This window comes from Sus scrofa, chromosome 12 (assembly GCF_000003025.6).
Source record: "Sus scrofa isolate TJ Tabasco breed Duroc chromosome 12, Sscrofa11.1, whole genome shotgun sequence".
Classification (NCBI taxonomy): domain Eukaryota; kingdom Metazoa; phylum Chordata; class Mammalia; order Artiodactyla; family Suidae; genus Sus; species Sus scrofa.
The window spans coordinates 50,408,829-50,421,874 of NC_010454.4; the positions used below are offsets into that span (position 1 = coordinate 50,408,829).

The 13,046-nt window shown below is 51.6% G+C and overlaps 1 protein-coding gene across 1 annotated transcript in view; it reads left to right on the forward strand.

Moving 5' to 3' along the window:
• Positions 1-13,046, forward strand: part of SPNS3 (sphingolipid transporter 3 (putative)) — a 56,325-nt gene that overhangs the window by 19,856 nt on the left and 23,423 nt on the right. Inside the window, 1 exon segment of the mRNA XM_003131886.6 lies at positions 857-1,046. Coding sequence (XP_003131934.4) covers positions 857-1,046 — 190 coding nt within the window.

Here is a 13,046-nt window from a genome sequence, read left to right on the forward strand (position 1 = left end):
ACCAAATCTTGTGGGTGTTTAAGATCTGGTGGAGAACTTTAGGCAGGGGTGGGCAGGGGCATGGCCAGATCTGTGTTCTAAAAAGCATCCTCTGGGAACCTCTACGGAGGTTGTCCTGGCAGGACAGGTTTCCCCAGGAAGGAGGTGCAAGAGAGGCCACTTGGAGTTGAAGTGGGTCCAGGAGGGAAATGTGGTGAAGTTAGGAAGGGTTACCTGAGAGGTGTTCAAAGACGGAGAGTGGAAGGGTGGGACTCAGGGAGGGAGAGGGTGGGAGTTCTCCTTGGCTCAGCAGGTTAAGGATCCAGCATTGTCACTGTAGTGGATTGGGCTGCTGCCAGGGCGAGGGTTTGATCCCCGGCCGGGAACTTCCACCATGCCGAGGTGCAGCCAAAAGAAAAAACAAAACAAAACAGAGAGAGAGTGTGTACAATGCCCCGATGAGAGGTGGCATATGATAGGCACTGGATAAATAAATACATTCTTGCCTCCATTCCCATTCGTACTGGGGGCTGGAAGCCAAGAAGGGCCAGAAGGTTGGGGCCAGAGTGGGACCATAGAATTAAGAATTCTGAGTGGGGCACTTTTGGGTGGTGAGACAGTGCGGGGAGCAGGCTGGGAGCTGGGGTGACCAGAAGATCACCCACAGGGCCAGTGGCATCCCCAGGATGAGGCAGGAGGGGGATGGGAAAGGTAGGGGAGCCAGGTCCCCAGGGACCCACGAGCCTTGGTTAGGAGGGAGGGGAAGGGGCCCAAAGCCACCTTCCCTGTAGGTGCCAAATTATGCATAGGGACAGGTGGCTGGACCCCTATCCCCACCCCACTGGCAGACCAACCCCTCTCTGTTCTTTTCCATTAGCCTGATTTTTGGGGCGCTGACTGTTGGGACTGGCATCATTGGGGTCATCCTGGGAGCAAAGGCTTCGAGTACATACAAGAAAGTCAACCCTCGGGCCGAACCTCTCATCTGTGCCTCCAGCTTGCTTGCTGCAGCCCCCTGCATCTACCTGGCTCTCATCCTGGCCCCGATCACTCTCCTGGGCTGCTATGTAAGTGAGGGCCCTTCGGAGGTGGGAGTGGGTTGGGCAGGGAACTCCTGCTTCGCACAGGCTCACACTGTGCCCATCTTCACCGACATTGTGTCCATCACTCCTTCCAGGGGGAGCTTTGTTATCCCCATTTTACAGATGTAGAAACTGAGGCTTACCAAGAATAATGCGTCTAGGAAGGGGCAGGCCCAGGATTTGAGCTTAAGCCTTTCTGATTCTAAAGTGTGTCCTCTGAGCTGCTAGTTATAGCTTTGACTAGAGAGGATGGGGCTCCTTTATTCCCTGGGCATGTTATGAGTCCAAGAAGAAATAGAGTAATTCTCCCCAGGTTGCAGATGAGGAAGGGGAGGCCTGGATTGGCCTTGGCCAGTGACACTGCTGTGAAGGTGACGATAGTGACGAGATCCTGTCTTCTGGTTCCATATCTCATCTCAGCCCTCATGCACCTCACATCCCAGCTCTACCTGTGACAGGTGTTCACACCCACCTCCCAGCCTTTGCTGCATCCAATCCTTCCCCCAGGGATACCATTCCCCTCTTCTGTGCATCCTGAAATCTTTAAAAAAATTTTTTAAAAAAATTTTTAGGGCCACACCACGGCATATGGAGGTTCCCAGGCTAGGGGTTGAATTGGAGCTCCAGCCTCTGGCTTACACCACAGCCACAGCAACTCAGGATCCATCTGCGACCTCTAGGATCCAGGTAATGTCAGATCCTTAACCCGCTGAACAAGACCAGGAATCGAACCTGCATCCTCATGGATCCCAGTCAGGTTTGTTAACTGCTGAGCCATGAAGGGAATGCTCTAAAAAATTTTTTTTTGTTAGTTGATTTACAATGTTCTGTCAATTTTTGCTGTAAGCAAAGTGACCCAGTTACACACACACACACACACACACACACACACACACACACACATGTAGTTTTTCTGATATTATCATATATATGATGTATATACATATATGTGTATATATTTTTTCTTTACATATAAGATTTCTCTTTCTCATATTCTCTTCCATCATGTTCCATCACAAGTGATTGAATATAGTTCCCTGTGCTGTACAGCAGGAGCTCATTGCTTGTCTCTCCACGTGCAATGGTTTGCATCCACTAACCCCAAAGTCCCCGTCCATCCCTCTCCCTCCCCCCTCCCCCCTGGCAACCACAAGTCTGTTTTCCATGTGCACGAGTTTGTTTCTTTTCTGTAGATAGGTTCATCTGTGCCATAGATTAGATTCCACATATACGTGATATCATACGGTATCTATTTGTCTTTTTCTGACTTACTTCACTTAGGATGAGACTCTCTCGTTCCATCCATGGTGCTGCAAATGGCATGATTCTGTTCTCCCTTATGGCTGAGTAGTATTCCCTTGTGTATATGTGTAATCCATTCATCCGTCGATAGACATTTAGGTTGTTTCCATGTCTTGGCTATTGTGAAGAGTGCCTCAGTGAGCACAGGGGTGCCTGTATCTTTTTGAATGAAAGTTTGGTCTGGATATATGCCCGGGAGTGGGATTGCTGGGTCATGTGGTCGACCTATATTTAATTTTCTAATGTACCTCCACATACTGTTGTGCCGTAGTGGTTGTACCAGCATCCTGAAATCTTTATCCTGCAGCAGGACTCCATTCAAAGGCCACCTTCTCCAAAAGCCTCTCCACGCTTAGGTCAGAATTCAGTGTTTCAGCCGTGGCTCAGTGCATGTTTGGGTTCCACGGCGCACCCTAGTGTCACCACATACTTATACACACTGGTACATGTGTGCAGCTGTGTCCCTGGTCCCCAAAATGCCGGCCCTAATCGTCCCCCCCAGTGGGAAGGAGCTACTGCTTCTGGGAAGATGGTGCCAGTCTAGCCCCAGCCGGCTGGGTTTGAGCTCTCCTCCTCCCCCCTCCATCTCCCCTGTCCCCAGGCCCTGGGGACCCACCACAGTGGACACAGGAGCCCCTGCACATGTGGGAAGGGTTCATTGAGCAGGCTGGACTCAGAAAACACATCGGTAACAGCTTTATTTCCCCCTACCGGTGTGAGTGGGTTTCTTCCCCATGACCGGATCGCATAGCCTTTTTTATTTTTTCTGCTTTTCAGGGCTGCATATGCAGCATATGGAGATTCCCAGGCTCGGGGTTAGAGCTGCAGCTGCCAGCCTACCCCACAGCCACAGCAATGCAGGATCTGAGCCATTTCTGTGACCTACGCCACAGCTCATGGCAGTGCCGGATCCTTAACCCACTGAGCGAGGCCATGGATCGAACCTGCATCCTCATGGATACTTGCAGGGTTCATTACCACGGGGCCAAGACGGGAAGGAGTTACACTCATGAAGGTCAGTCCCATTTAAATCAAAACTTTGGTTCTACTTCCAAATAAAGCTTCTATCTGGCCCAGAACATTGGGCTGGGAAGGGGGGAACGCTGCTGGGTTGGAGTCTCCTTGCTGCATCTCCATCCCTCTTTCCTGATGCCACCCCTCCCCCCAGCTCCTGACCCCCACCCAGGCAGGGCAGGCCAGCAAGGATGACCAGAAATGGGCCAAGTGTTATCTGTGTTGGAGTTGTTTTTGCTGATGGCTATGCCCTCCTGTGGCAGATGCCCAGATGCTGGCTGACTCCTCTCTCGAGGGCACTTTTGTGGGTTTTGGGGGGCCCTGGCCGCAGCATTTGTATCATCCAATTCCTTGGTGCAGGTGACATTGTCACCTGTATCCTGTCACAGCCTCCCTCTGCTCCTCTGTGGGATGGCCCTTCCAGCTCTTTCTGCTGCACCCTGTTGCCTGGGGCAGGCACCTTGTAGGGCTCCCCTCTTGTGACCCTGAAGCCTGTCACCTCTCTGTGGTCCCTATTTGACCCCCTGGATGAGCTCAGGATGCAGCTGTCCCCACTGCTGCCCTTGTTGGTCCTCCTGCTCCCAGGTGACATGTGTTTAGGTGTCCCAAGGACGCTCTTTGTGAATGTCCCTCAGGTGGCCCTGGTGGCCAGGGAGAAAGGCCAGTGTCCTTCCTGAAAGGCACCGTCCTCCCTGTGGATGGATGACCCGGAGCCCCTCACTCAGCTTTCTCTCTCTTCACATCCTACCCAGCTTGGGTCTCCAGCCTCCTTCTGTAAAAGCTGGGGGCCACGTGGAACATTCTCTTTCCTTCTCTGAGTCGTGATGGTGTGCCTGGCACTTCTTGAGGGCCTGGATGTTTCTCACCAGTGTCCTCAGCCTTGGTTGGCCTTCCACTGAAATTCCTGGGGAACAGACAAGTCCTGTCAGCATTCCCCTCATTCACTCACTGGATGCTTCCTGAGCACCCACTGTGTGCCAGCTGGTTGGGAAGATGTTTCAGTTCAATGAACAGTACCAGGCAGTCTCCAGGGCGACAGGACAGGGAGCTTAAGAGCACCCGCTTTGGAGTCAGATGGCTTTGAATCCTGGCTCTGCTACTCCTTAGCTGTGTGACCTTGGGCAAATCACTAAACCTCTCTGATCTTCCATCTCTCATTTTATACTACAGGAACGCTAGGGTTTATTAGTATAAAACTTCAGAGGGTTTTTCATGCAAAATGCTTCACACAGAGCTTAAACTAAAGTTAAAGCTTAAGAAGCAAGGATGGGGAGTTCCTGCTGCGGCTCAGTGATTCCATCCCTGGCCCCGCTCAGTGGGATAAGGACCCAGCATTGCTGTGAGCTGTGATGTAAGTCGCAAGGTGGCTCAGATCCCACATTGCCTTGGCTGTGGGGTAGGCTGGCAGCTGCAGCTCCAATTCGACCCCTAGCCTGAGAATTTCCATATGCCATGGATGCAGCCCTAAAAAGAAAAAAAAAAAAAAGTAATGACGAGTAAAGGGAAGGCAGCTATGGGCAGAGGACACAGCTTGGGCAAAGGCACAGAGAAACGAAGGGCAGGGAACATTCTGGAAATTACATGAAGCTCTCTCTAAGAGCCAGAGAGGAGGCTGGAGAGAAAGGGGTAGATGTCAAGGCTGCCAGTGGAGAACTAGTGTCACTGAGGCCTCAGGGAGGAGCCCGGAGCCCTGGGGAGGAACTCCGAGGATGGGGCAGGACCAGGGAGGAGGAGGGTCTGCAAGGAGACTCTTATTTAGTCCTTATGATAACCTCATGCAGAAGGGCTTTTCTCATCCCCACTCGACAGATGGGAAAACTGAGGCCCAGAGATAGCAACGCAGAGTGGGACAGATGAAGCTCAGCCCCTCAGACTCCAAAATCTGTGTCCTTCAGGCCACCCTGATCCTTGACACCCCCATGGGAGAGAAACGGAGCCTGGCATACAGCAGGCACTCATAAATACCTTAATGCTTTTTGGCTGCCGGAGTGGCTGGGACCATCATCTCCAGCTGGTGGAGGCTGAATGGACCCGACCTTGCAGGGAGGCTGAGGCCCGGGCAGATGGCCACCCCGTTCGAGGCCTGTCCCTGCCTTGGCTGGGCCTGTGGACCCCCTGCCAGTTGGCTGGCTCTGGGAAGTGGCTCCTTGGCTGTGTTTCGGGGACACAGCTGTCTCCCCCTCTGTAGCCTGGCGCATCTCCAGAGCTGGATGGCTCATCTAGAAATGACATTGCAGCTTGGCTGACAAAGCCCAGCTGGAGAATCTCTTCTCTAGGCTGATCCTGGGGGCGGAGGGGCAGGTGGGCGGGGCCAGGACCCTCCAGCCTCCAGGGCTGGGAAGCCGCTCCGCCCTGTGGCTCGATTGCCAGCCTGGCGTGATCCCCAGCAGCCAGAGCTCCAGCCTCCCAGCAGTGGTGTGGTTCCTTCTGGACCCCCTGACCTCCATGGCTCTGTCTGTGCCTCTGAGGCCCTGAGATGCAGCTCCAGCTCCCCCTTCCTCCATGTCCCCCAGTTCCTCCCACTAACACCAGTCATAAAACCCTTAACACCCTCAAATAGCCCTTCTTTTCTTGGTCTCTTCTGTTCTGGCCTGGTCCATGCCATCTTTCTCCAGGACTGTCCCAGCAGACACCTTCCTGGTCTCCTTGTCTTCCTGCTCCCCCACCACGAGCTGTTCTTTCCCCACTGCCAGAGCGACACTGCGAACCTTCCCTGCTCAAAGCCTCGCGTGGCTCCTCGGTGCCTCTGGAATGAAGTCTCCTCATCCTGGCCTTCAGGGCCCCTCGTGAACGGCCCTGACAGCCTTAGTTGCCTTGTCCCCATGCCATCCTGCCATGTGGGTCCCCTCCTGATTCCCAGGACATGCCCTGTGCTTCCCACATCCCACCTGTCCCTTGTTCCCTCCACTCCTGCCCCTTCTCCATCTACCCAGATCATCCTGGGCTTTCAGGGGCCGGCTGGAGCATCTCTCCCCGAGCCTTCCCTGGTGGCTGGGCGGGCTTCCCTGCCCATCCTTGCTGATCCTCAGCCCTGTCTTCCTTGTGTCTTGGTTGCTTATGCTCTGACCCCTCGCAGCGGGGCCCAGGTCGGCTGCCGTCTTTCTCAGTGGTCCGGCCGAAGCAGAGTGTCAGGTACTTGGAGTGAGATGGGGATAATTGCTGCTTGCTGAGTGCATGGTCGAGTGGCCAACCATGTTCATTCATTCATTTACTCAACACATTTTTTTTATTAAAAATATTTTTTTGTTAAAGTATAGTTGATTTACAATGTTGTGCTAATTTCTGCTATCTAGCAAAGCAACTCAGTCATACATATATATATTCTTTTTTTTTCATTTTAATGGCAGTACCTGTGGCATATGGGAGTTATCAGGCTGGGGTCAAATCGGAGCAGTATCTGCAACCTATGCTGCAGCTTGCGGCAATGCTGGATCCTCAACCCAGGGATTGAACCTGCATCCTCATGGACACTGTGTCTAGTTCTTTTTTTTTTTTTTTCTTTTCTTTTTTTGCCGCCCCACAGCATATGGAGTTCCAGGCTAGGGATCAGATCTGAGCTGAAGTCATGACCTAAGCCGCAGCTGTGGCAACACTAGATCCTTAATCTCCTGTGCCAGGCTGGGGATTGAACCTGTGACCCAGCACTCCAGTGACACTGCCCATCCCATTGCACCACAGCAGGAACTCCTATGTTGGGTTCTTAACTGGCTGAGCCACAGTGGGAACTCCCATTCTTTTTTTTTTAATATTCTTTTCCATCCTGGTCTATCCCAGGAGATTGGCTATAGTCTCCTGTGCTGTACAGTCGGACCTTATTGTCTATCCATTCTCAATGGAATAGTTTATTCAACAAATGTTTATTGAGCATCTGTAAAGTGGTATGGTAGTTTAAATATCACAGTGGGTAAAACAAACTAAAATATCTCTGTCCTTAGGGAGCTTACATTCTAGTTGGGAGGGAGAGACCACAGACAACATATATAGGTGCAATTCACAATATTTCAGATGATAATACGTGCTTGGGATAAACATAGAGCGGAGAAGGGAGGTAGGGAGTGTGTGGGTGTCGGAGGGAGAGGCCTGCAATTTTCTATAGTGTGACCGGGGAGGCCTCACTGATAAAGACCTAAGCCTAAATTCCTATAGGAGGTGAAGCAATGAATTATTTGAATATTTAGGGGAACAATGTTTCAGGCAGAGGGATGGGCACCTGTAAATGCCCTGAGGCAGGAGTATCTGGGGGGTCTAGAGAACAGCAAGAAGGACGCTGTGGTCCATGTGGAGGGAAGGAGAAAGGGCGACAAGGACAGAGAGGGGTGGGGACAGCCTCATATAGGGCCTGGTGGACCCTGGGTGGAGCCGGCTTTTACTGAGAGTGAGACACTGCTTTGTGTGAGGAGTGGGAGGCCTGGCTTATGTTTACTGTATCTATTGAGATGGTCATGTGGTTTGTCCTTTATTGTATCAATATAATATATTACATTGATTGATATTTGTATATTTAACCAACCTTGCCTTCCTTGGATAAATCCTCTCTTGGTCATGGTGTCTAATCATATTTATGTGTGGCTGAGTTTAGCTTCCTTGTATTTTGTTAAGGATTTTTGCATCTGTATTCATTAAGGAATATTTGTAGTTTTCTTGCGATGTCTTCGTTTAGTGCCATAGAATGAGCGGACAAGTGTTTCTTCTTCTTCTATTTTTTGGAAGAGTTTGTTAAGGATTTGTGTTAATTCTTCTTCAGACATTTGCTAGAATTCACCAGTGGAGCCATCTGGTTCTGGGCTTTTGTTGGTGGGAAGTTTTTTGATTTCTGACTCAATATTTACTTGTTATCAGTCAACTTAGCCTTTTTATTTCTTTTTAAGTCAGCTTCGGTAGTTTTCATCTTTCTAGGAATTTCATTCATGGTATTCCCTCATAATCCTTTTAATTTCTGTAAGGTCGGTAGTAATGTTCATTCTTCTTCTTCTTCTTCTTCTTCTTTTTTTTTTTTGTCTTTTTGCTATTTCTTTGGGCCGCTCCCGCGGCATATGGAGGTTCCCAGGCTAGGGGTCCAGTCGGAGCTGTAGCCACTGGCCTACGCCAGAGCCACAGCAACGCAGGATCCGAGCCGAGTCTGCAACCTACACCACAGCTCACGGCAACGCCGGATCCTTAACCCACTGAGCAAGGCCAGGGATCAAACCCGCAACCTCATGGTTCCTAGTTGGATTCGTTAACCACTGCGCCACGACGGGAACTCCTCATTCTTTTTCTTCTTCTTCTTCTTTTTTTTTTTCTGGCTGCCCTGCCAATATAGAGTTCCTGGGCCAGGGATCGGAAGCGAGCCACAGTTGTGACCCATGCCATAGCTGTGGCAGCACTGGATCCCTAACCGACTGTGCCGGGCCAGGGATCGAATTTGCGTCCCTGTGCTCCAGAGAGAGCGCTGATCCCCTGGTGCCACACCGGAAACTCCATAATGTTCATTCTTGATTTTAGTAGTTTGAGTCTTCTCTCCCCTTTTCTTGGTCAGTTAAATGAAGGTTGGTCAACTTTGCTGCCAACTTTGGTTTTGTTGATTTGCTCTGTTGTTTTTCTGTTATTGACGTATGTCTAATAGCATCACTCTGACTTCTCTGTTGAGAATGGATTTACTACGAGGGTGGAGGGTACAAGAGCAGAGGCAGTGGAGGTGGTATGAAGCCGTTGGATTATCGATATATTCGGAAGGTAGAACTCTTGAAGTTTCCTGATGGATTCAATGTAGGGTATGAGACAAAAGAGGCAATGGTGGGAGATCCCTTTGTGACTCAGCAGAAACGAACCTGACTAGGATCCATGAGGATATGGGTTTGATCCCTGGCCTCGCTCAGTGGGTTAAGGATCTGGCATTGCCTTGAACTGTGGTGTAAGTCATAGGCAGAGCTCAGATCCTGAGTTGCTGGGCTGTGGTGTAGGCTGGCAGCTGCAGCTCTGATTTGACCCCTAGCCTGGGACTTTCCACATGTCGTGGGTGCGGCCCTAAAAAGAAAAAAACAGTCAGTAGTGACATCTAGAATATGAGCCTGTGTAGGTGGAAGGAGGGCAAGGCCATTGACTGAGATAGGAAAGTAGGCAGGAATAGGAGTTTGGGGGAAGATGAGCAGCTTGGTTTTGTACATTCTGAGTTTGTGGTGGGGGATGGACATCCAACTAAAGGTGTTAGGAGAGTTGGATGCAGGCATCTGGAGTCTACAGGACCTGACATCACCCATAAAACGTCAGTGGGTAGGAACTGGCTATAGTCACCCTGACGGCTTGTAGGTTTGGGAGACCTAAGGGGTCAGTATCAGAAAAGGTGTTCAGAGGGAGCCGAGGAATTGGCTTTTGTTCAGAATAGCTTCAAAATAGGAAGAGTCACAGTTCCCGTGATGGTTCAGCAGGTTAAGAGCCTGACATAGTGTTCGCAAGGATGTGGGTTTGATCCCTGACCTCACTCAGTAGGTTAAGGATCCAGTGTTGTTGCAAGCTGTGGTGTAGATTGCAGATGTACTAGGAGCTAGGGTTGCTGACTGTGGTGTAGGCCGGCAGCTGCAGCTCTGTTTCAGCCCCTAGCCTGGGAACTTCCATATGCAGCAGGTGCAGCCATAAAAAGCAGAAAGAAAAAAAATAGGAAGAGTCATGTGAATCTCTTCCTTCCTTCCATCCATCCATCCACCCGTCTTTCCATCCGTCCACCAGTCCCTTTACCTTCTCAGATTGCAGGAACCTGCAAGTCCTAGGAAGTCAGTTGGCTCCAGGGGAAATTGACAGGGCTTCCTGGGAAGGCCCACAGGAAGAGGGGCACGTATGCTGGTGTGTGAATGCATCTAGTGTGAATATATGCAGGTCTGTGAATATTAGTGCAGATTTGTGTGCTTTCGCATGTCTATATCTCTGTGTACCTGTGTTGCCATGCTCTACGTATATTGCATGTACTTGTATTTTCATTCAGTATGTGCCCAGAGTGTGTGAGTGTCCATGTGTGCTGTTTTGCATATATGTCTGTGCATGAGTATGCACATACACGTGTATCAGGGCAAACAGATAATTGTGTGGGATGTATGTGTATACGTGTGTCTGCAGCAGCATAGAGCTTCCCTCCCACTGCTTTTGTGGCTGTAGTTGCATTTCATGAGAAGGAGGGGTTTTGGTGGCATTGTGGGCATGCCTGTCCCCAAATTTCCTGAAACAGGGGGTGGGGGTGGGTGGAAGTTCCCTCTGTGGCTCAGCGGTTAACCAACCCGGCTAGGATCCATGAGGATGCGGGTTCGACCCCTGGCATCGCTCAGTGGGTTAAGGATCCGGTGTTGCCATGCACTGTGGCGTTAGGTCACAGACATGGCTTAGATCCTGAGTTGCCATGGCCTGTGGTGTAGGCCAGCAGCTGTAGCTCCGAGTTGACCCCTAGCCTGGGAACTTCCATATCCTGAGGGTGTGGCCCTAAAAAACAAAAAAGAAAGGAAAAAAAACCCAACACATTTTCTGAAGCAGGACCAAGTCGTGCTGTATGTTTCATGGCAGGGAGGTTTCCTAAGCATAGGGTCTGGCCTGGGCCTTCTGTGGGGGAGCCCGTGCCCTGGGGCCCACCCGCAGGAGCAGAGGGTTCCATCTCTTCCCTCCTTCCAGTCCCTTGGCAGGGGAAGTGGATTTCTCAGCTGTTAATTGGGATCCAGACATGCACAGCAGGTCTTGGCTCACACCCTCTTCCTTGGCCTTCTTCCCAGGGCTGCTGCCCTTCAGAGGAGAAGGTGTTTATACTCAGAGGAGGGACGGAGCCCAAGCGGGGAGCTCCATCTTCGCTGGCCTGGTAGCCGGAGGATATGGCTGAACACTGGCAATCCCTCCGTGGGTGGGCTTCGGGGTCCAGACGGAGAGGCCGGAGTGGGGGAAGGGGGGTAGGAATGAACCCGCATGGAGGCCTCTGAAAGACCCTGACGTCATTCCTGCTTCTTCACTCACTAGCTGTGTGAGTAGGGCAAGATCGTGACCTTGCTGGGCCTCAATTTTCTCAGCTGCAACATGGGACTCCTTTCCTCGTGGTTTCCTTGAGGAGCTAAATGAACTTTGGGGCCTGCTCTAGTTCCTGTGCGTGTGTGGATGGAACTTAGTGGTTCAAAAGAACAGGAACACGTATTTTGCTCACAGACGTGCAGTTCGGGCGAGGCCGAGGAGGTGAGGGTAACATATCTTTTTTCCACTAAAGGTTAACCAGGCAGAGTCGGGGGGGCGTGAGGGTGCTGGATCGTCCGAGGCTGCGGGCCGCCAGACCATGGATGTGGCCATTGGCTGAGACCTTAGCCGGAGCTGTTGGCTAGAGCGGCTGCCTGTGACCCCCCCATGTGGCCTGGGCTTCCTTGCAACCTGGTGGCCGGCTTCCAAGGACGAGAGTCTTGAGAGAGCCCGGTGAAGCCGTATTGTCTCTTAGGACCTCCTCTTGAAGGTTACACGGTGTCACTGTCACTGCCTTCTGTTCTGCGCTTGAGCCACACTTCTTGCTGACATTTGAGGGCAGAGAGAGAATGGATTCAGTCCCTGGAAGGAGATGAGCAGGGCTCTGAAAGAGCGTGTGGAAATGTTGCAGTGGCTGTTTGGGGAAAGTGCAGCTGTGCTGTGCCTCGGGGGCTCCTCCTCTACTGCGCCCTGGCTGCCGTTGACCTCCAGCATCATGGGGAAGAGTGTCCGAGCAGGTGGCCCTGAAGCCCCATAAGGGTACCCCTAACCCCGCCCAGGGGGTCTCTAATTCCGGGCTGTTCTTCCCGCCTCATAGGTGAGAGTGGGGTCTGCACCCTCTAACCCTGCTGGGCTACACAGGCTGAGGGAGCAGAGGTCTCAAGGGACAGAGCTGAGGCCGTGGTGAGGTGGCTGCGAGGCAGGTCCCAACCAGGATGAGCAGAAGGGGGTCACTGACTTATCAAACATTTTCCAAGCACTTCCTGTGTGCCAGACACTGTTCCGGGCCCTGGGGATGCAGCAGTGGACAAAACAGGCAAAAATATGTAGGTAGTAACATAAATATAAAATAAATGGTGTGTTCGGTGGGCTGAGTTCCATGGAGAAGAACAGAGCGGGGGGAAGAGGACCAGAAGAGGGACTGGGCTATGCAGGGGGGCCAGGGAGGCCTCAGGAGATGCTTTGGCGATGACCTGGAGCAAGGGAAGGAAGGAGCCACGTGGATACGGGGGCAGAGTGGGGAAAGCCCTCCATGCAGGGCAAGGTCAAAGGCCCTGATGGGGAGAGCATGGCTGGTGTCTTCTAGGAAAGATGGTGGGAAAGGGGTGAGTCAGGGGAGAGCAGAAGTGAGGTCAGAGGGAACGGTGGCGGCTGGTGGGCGCTGATTGCGTGGAGCCCTGTATGGGACGACGCTGGCTTCCAATGTAAGTGAAACCGGAAACCATTAGAGGATTTTTAGCACAGCTCGATGATCTCCCAGCCGTAAGAAAAACAGCGAAATGATGCAACTCACTGCAACATGGACGCAACTAGAGATTCTAAGTGAGTTTAGTCAGAAAGACAAATACCATATGGTAACACGTAGATGTGGAATCTACAATATGGCACAAATAATCCTTTCTACAAAATGGACTCACAGACACAGAGAACAGACTTGTGGTGGCCAAGGGGGCGGGGGGAGAGGTGGGATGGATGGGGAGTTTGGGTTGGTAG